General features: G+C 47.9%; 1 protein-coding gene across 1 annotated transcript; it reads left to right on the top strand.

Moving 5' to 3' along the window:
* Positions 1-330: 330 nt before the first annotated feature.
* Positions 331-1,440, top strand: UCRPA7_6659 (putative integral membrane protein; the record flags this gene model as incomplete). The annotated part of the gene is made up of 1 exon (XM_007919193.1): positions 331-1,440. One exon carries the CDS (start codon positions 331-333, stop codon positions 1,438-1,440), a length of 1,110 nt encoding a protein of 369 aa, XP_007917384.1.
* Positions 1,441-6,632: the final 5,192 nt, after the last annotated feature.

Genomic DNA, 6,632 nt, shown 5'->3' with positions numbered 1-6,632 from the left:
CAAAGTCTTTTCCTTCGGAAGCGATTTGACCGCCCCAGTTTCAGCGCCGAAGAATCTGTCGAGATGCTTGCGAAACCAATCTACCGTAGAGCGGCCCGCAACCCGCATCTACTGGTGTTCCTCGTTCCTCTCACAATATACCTCCTCTGTCGGTGGTATGCCCGAACCCACTTCTACCGGGATCCGACCTCGCCATATTTCGATGTGAAGCGCGGTTACGAACCGATATACAGCACGATCAGGAAAGAAGAGGCCCTCGCCTTTGTGAAGGAGCATAACACATCGACTGCGTCGTCGTTTCACCGGCAAGAGTCGCATAAGGCGCCATGGATGTGCATCGGTATGAACACTATCTCAAGGCCGAGCGGCGCCGTGTATGCACGCTGGTCTCTGGCGAGCTGGATCACGGGCTTGACGCAAGAGGAGCGTGACCAATTGTTCTTCATGCCCATGATCGGACACATCAATGCCACAGACCATCCAATTTATACGGAGCCGTGGCTGGAGAAGCTGGCAGACCGCGTGCTCACGTATCAGGAGAGCAAGCTTATGACGCCGGAGCACCTCAAGCATATCGAAGAATTAGAGCTAGAAAGACAGAGGACTGGAGTACCAGACCGTGAGAAGCATCTGGGCGACTATACACACCTGCTTCGAGAGTGTGCTGCCACTAACGCTCCATATGTTCTCATGCTTGAGGATGACGTGCTAGCTCTGGACGGCTGGTTTCACAGGGTGCGAGCCGCTATAAACGAGATCGAGAGGAGGACCAAGGAGGATGAGAATGGGTGGTTCTATCTTCGTCTTTTCTACACAGAACACAGTCAGGGTTGGCGGGACGAAGAGATACCAAAGTACATCGCATATGCAACGTCAGTCGGGCTTTGCATCCTCTTTGCGTATATACTCGGCTTCGTCTACCTCAGGAGTACCGTCTGGGGCAAGCCGTTGATTGCAAAGTACGCCAAGACAACCTTCTTTGTTCTTGCAATGTCCTTCGGGCTTTTTACCTACCTGTTCTTCTCGGTCGGCAAGGAGTCTATCTGGCCTCCGAGAGCTGGTGTTCGCGAGATGCCCCGCGGCGGATGCTGTGCTCAGGGCATTGTGTACCCGTCATCCAAGATCGAGAAATTGACCGCATGGTACGAAGAGAGCCGGATCGGATTCGTCGACACGTTGGCAGAGCGACTAGCCAACGAGAAGCCCCACGGCATCGAGATCGGCAGCCGGTGGGCCCTTCGCCCTGTCTTACTACAGCACATCGGAGGTCAGAGCTCAAAGGGTGACAACTGGGGGACGGACAAGCCTGGGCAGATGAGCGAGGCTCAGAGACTGTGGAATTTCCAGTACGAGACGAACGACCCCAAACAACTAGCCCGGGAGCACAAGTCAGCTGCAGAGAGATTCAAGCTGCTACTTCAACTGCAGCAAGACGATTGATCTCCGTCAGTCGATTTAAGGACTCGCCACAGTCCCTTGGACTTCTTGATTGAATTTACAAGCGTCGAAGCGTTAGTCCATCTGACTGGTTTGAAAAATGCGCAATATGCAATGATACCCCCAAGGATACCCTGTGCCGCCGAAGGTGTCTGCCAGGACGCTCGACGCAGGACTACATTTGACGCCATGACACACTTCATTAGATGTTGTTTACTCCTTTAATGATAATGCATAGCCATTGGGACAATGGGATATAAGTCATGGACGTTAGGGATTTTAGCGAAGGGAAATATCGGAAAAGAGAGTTTAGTGTATAATATGAAGCCATCAGGGACAAGTCAGGGCTACTGTGTCAATAAATTCAGCAAAGGAATCAACGAGGATTACACTGAAATCACCATAAAATCTGTTAAGAAGCTCATTGTGAAGCGTCTCAAGATGCTCTAGAAGTGATTTATTGCAACAGCTTCTTTATCAGTCAATTTCCTCTTTGGAAAATTGGCATCGATGGCACGTAAAGGTAGATCTCTAGATAGCCCTAGCTAAAGGCCTATGACCTCCTGGCTCCAGCCAGTTATTACGGCCAATTGCTTTCATTTCTGAGATTGGTGAGCCGGAAGCCATACGCTTAGGCGGGCCTGGTAGGCAGTGGCAGTGTGGTATTCGCAAAAGAGGAAAAACACGCTTGATTCGACGACACTGTCAACGTGCTGGTCGCATGTACAACTGACGTCGATAAAATTGTGCTAGTGACGTTTTGAGAAAGCGTCGTGAACAAGGTTGATAGTATGATGCTTGTCGAATTTGGCAGCTGGAAGATCGTGCTGGTCAACTTCTCGGTTTCCAGTACTGTGCTTGTTCTCTCGACATTCAAAAAGGACGTCGAAGTGGCGGACAACACCACAGTGCTCGTGACAAGTTTCGTCACTGAAATCAATGAAGTCTGCGGGACTATAGTGATGACAGTTGCGCTAGTCGTCCGTGGTATAAAAATAGTTGAGGTGTGAAGCCGTGTGATCGATGTCAGAATCGTCGAAAGAACGGTTCGAGTTACTCGGGCTATGACTGTGCTTGTTTCGGTGACTGTTAATGTCGCCGCCGGTTCCACTTCGTCGCAATATCCAAATTCAGGGTCGCAGCCCAGGCCGCAATGATTAGTTGTGTTTCCACACCACCCGAACTGCGAGCAACAATCCCCATAGTCCGACTCGAGACAGGTTATGCCACTTCCGCAGCTCCCATCTTCACTGATCTCTAGCGGTTCTGTGGTTGGTCGTCTAGTTGTAGTTGGCCTTGGAGCCGCATCAATCTTGACTGCAATCTCGCCGAAAAGGGGTCCTGAAGTAACACTTGCCGCCTCAGCATTGATACAATGTGAGAACATGGGATATAGGACTAAGCCTAGGACTGAAGCAAGGTTTAGTAGCATCCTTGAAGGAATTGCCATTGTAATGCTTCGATCTCTATAAGAACGAAGTCTCAGGCAAGCTCTTTACTCCCGGTGAGTATTCTAGTCACTGCAGAGCGGTCTATCTCAAGCCCTCCAGAATCAAAATTCTTGCCCTAGTCCATGTTTATAGAGCTTAGCCTTGCACTTGCTTTGACAACTTACTTGGGGGTCGTAGAATTATCCGGGGTCGAGACGGCCATGTGCTTCGCCTAATACCGCTCTTAGATTGTTTCTCCTCTCAGCCTGCTCCCGACTCATGCAACTCAATGCCGGGAACTCCACAATCTCCCCGCCTTTCGCTGCCAGATTCAATATAAAAGGACCCTGATCGCTCCACGGTTGGGCAAGCGGGATGACACTTTGCATGGAACCACCATGGCCCGGCATTACGAATAAGCGGCAGTCCTGTCTAGCAGATCTTTTAGGATTCTCTTCAAAGCCGAAAGTCTGGCAATTTCTGGTTGACTTACCCCAATTTCAGAGTTGTCTTGCTGGATCTAAGTGGAGTGAAATGAGCGCAGCAATTAGGCCACGTTACGTCGTTCATTTATTATCCAATATTATGTATTCACACAGTCTTGTTTGAATTCTTTGCAAGTCTCAATGCCTTATAAGCTCCTGCTATAATGCCCGGCTGAATTTGAAGAAGAAAGTCTGTCACGTTACATATTGCGCTTCAGAACGAAAAACGCCTGATTCAAAACATCCCTGTCAGCGCAATATGTAAGCTTTCCTAATGCTTCCTCCTCCGAGAAGAAAGCCGCATCAAACCAGCTCTCTCCTCGCGCGCTTGTACTTGCTGCTCGTTTATTCACAACAGCAATATACCACCATATTATCTTCATTTGGCCTCCTTCATTGAGTTCCCTGACAGTCATCATGAAAGGCTCAGTAAGATTTGGATAGCTCCGAGCAATATCAGCCACGTCTGCTGTTTCGCGTGAAGAGGGGGCGCGAGTGGCAATTGTCATTGGTAACAATTTCGCTCTAAACCCTGTTTCCTCTTTTGTCTCGCGAATTGCTGCAGCAAGGCGAGACTCGTGGCAGTTTCGTCGCCCTTTAGACAGCACCCATACGTCGTCGACCAAATTGTGTAACAAGCAGACTTTGATTGGGTGGTGCTCTTCTGCCTGAGAGAGGAGTGGTACATCAAAGAGAACGGCACCACAAGACTCCACGAACTGTTCAGAGGTGTACTGTCGTGTGACAAATAGTGGCGCAGCCATTGAGGTTGAATGAGAAAGGAGCCGGACGTCAAAATTACTCCAGTTGCCAAACTATGAGATACTATGGGCAGATAAACTCATATATATATATACCGACTCTCGCTATAGCTGGTTCCTATAGTTGAGTCTCACAAGTCTTTGGTAGCCCAATTATCAGAGGGTGGAAATTTCGGGAGACTCTGGGATCTGACATCGTTTCGCCACAGCCACATCACAATGACGAGGGCTGATTCATTAACCGGCCACGTCGAACCCACCAAGATACAAAGGTAAGGCGCTTGTGACACCGCCACGTCATATAGAGGGTTGAAATCACAATAAGATGTCCAAATCCAGGTTGAGGTTGATGCTGGGGGGAGTAATCAACAGCAATCAAATTACACGTGATTTTGTTGATGCCAAACATGAAGATGTCTGAATGATGAACTACAAGGATTTGACAAATTGAAAAGAAAACTCCAAATTTGATCTCTGAATTTCGGGTTTGGCTTCTATGACACATTCTCTAGTCCAAGACTTGAAAATGGATGAAAGCCACCGTATGAGCAGGCACAAAATCTGTACCATTCCTTCAAATGTTCATTCGGTAGTCTTCTTCAGGAAAACATCTTAGCCAAGTCTAGTGAAGACTAGGAAAATTGACGGAATGATCAGAATCAAAATAAATCAAATTCATCAAGCAATATGAGGCCATTCTCCACGTTACTCCACATGCAATGAACAGATTCGTCCGTTATGGCAGAGCCATGGATAGTCATTCTTTAATGCACCCATGGTTGTGTCTGCCTTCTGTATTATTGAGTATGATAAAATGTATTTGGTTGTCTTTGGCCCTTCTCGCATTACATATTGAAACAAGAACTCTATTTACAGTTTCTCAAATTTCTCAACCCAAGAGTCTCGAGATATATCAAAACTTCTGTATTTCATCGTAGTGTCAAGCGTGATGCTTGGTTTGAACTCGGCATAAAGGTGCTTTTATTAAATTTTTTCCTCCTGCTATTTGCTATTTGTACCAAAACTTATTCAACGATTTCCTACAATTTCGACTGTGATTCGGAGTGTCGAATTGTGCAACAGCTCATAGCATGCTGGATCTTTTCTTCGGACACCAGCTGACTCTTATTAGCCGACTGTGTACTTTGAGGGACGTCAATTGCCGAATTCGCCGTGAAAAAGTCCGCCGGTTTGAGGGAGATGGTTGATATCTCCACGGGCATAACTGGGAAGTCCTCAACGCGAGGGTTATGTGTCATTCCGAATGTACGCCACACGACGATATCCTGATTTCTCACATCCTCCTGTCGAGCGACATAATCTGCAAGACCATCGCGTTCCTCCAAAGATTGGTTGGTCCACTTTCCACTAGCCCAAAGATCCCCATCTCGGTACTTAGTCACCCAAACGTGATGCGTCGCGAAGCGTGCCCGCCGACGGACTACCGAGTTCTCACCCGCCAGTAAAAGCTGACACAGTTGAGGTACAAGTTTCAAGCCCACAGCATTGCCAGATATTGGATTTTTAACTGATTCGTTCACAATCTTGGAGCACCGGTTTGTCATCGGCGACGCGTCTACGTAGCCCGAAACCAGAAGTGGCGTTTTAACCACACGCCATGCATTTCCGTGCGGGTTCTCCTCCTCGGACTGTGAAACCGGGATTGACTCTTCTTGAATGATACTATTCAGTGTTCCATCTAACATTGGATCGATCCGTAAGGAGAATAAGTACTGATGGTTAGCTGCGAGAACACCAGTTGATACGACATTGCCCCATTCGGAAGTTTTGCCGGGGTCGATGAGAGACGTGGAAAGGATACCTGTCGCACGTGTCTCAAGCTCGATGTTGCCATTTTGCCAGAAAAGCCAGGCAAATATGTATTCATAGTTTCCAACAGTTAGAATTGTTTGGAGCACCAGATTTCGAGCACGTGTGATTGAAACACCTTGGGTCCGGTGATTTGTATGTTTCCATCCAATTCCTCCATCCTGCTCATGAAGACATATGACGTTACCAGTCTCAGCCGATTCTCCCTTATCATTATTGAGAAAACCATGAAAGTAGTGTATCAGACCAAGACAGTCGCAACCAAGCGCAAGGTTGTTAGCTGTGCTTCCGGCTCCAGCATCACCAAGATCAAAAGCCTGCTTCCGATGAAACGGGCTACGTGGGTCTACCGGATGCCAGTCAGCGCGTATTTTAGTTAAATGATTTCGGTACTCTTGCTCACCTCCGTATGGAACGGTCATCTCACTAACACTGAGTCTATAGAACATGGGGCGGCTATCTTATGGGATGTGTCTCCCTCTCGTGCCAGCCTCTAGTAAAATTTGGAGCTAATTAGCTATAGGGTTACTCCATGGATCAAAGCCCAGGGCTGCCTTGACTGTTTCATTACAGTTGCCGCGATCGGCCTCGTATGGGATTCGTCCATGTTTGTGATGATGAAGTTTGGCAAAACGCTGCGAGAAAGAAGTGCAAAGAGATACTGGGCAACAGTTGAGAATGCTAAGGCA

The sequence above is a fragment of the Phaeoacremonium minimum genome, assembly GCF_000392275.1.
Source record: "Phaeoacremonium minimum UCRPA7 unplaced genomic scaffold PA7_03_scaffold_481, whole genome shotgun sequence".
Taxonomy (NCBI): domain Eukaryota; kingdom Fungi; phylum Ascomycota; class Sordariomycetes; order Togniniales; family Togniniaceae; genus Phaeoacremonium; species Phaeoacremonium minimum.
The sequence above is the reverse complement of the archived record's forward strand: the minus strand, read 5'-3'. Positions and strand labels throughout refer to the sequence as shown.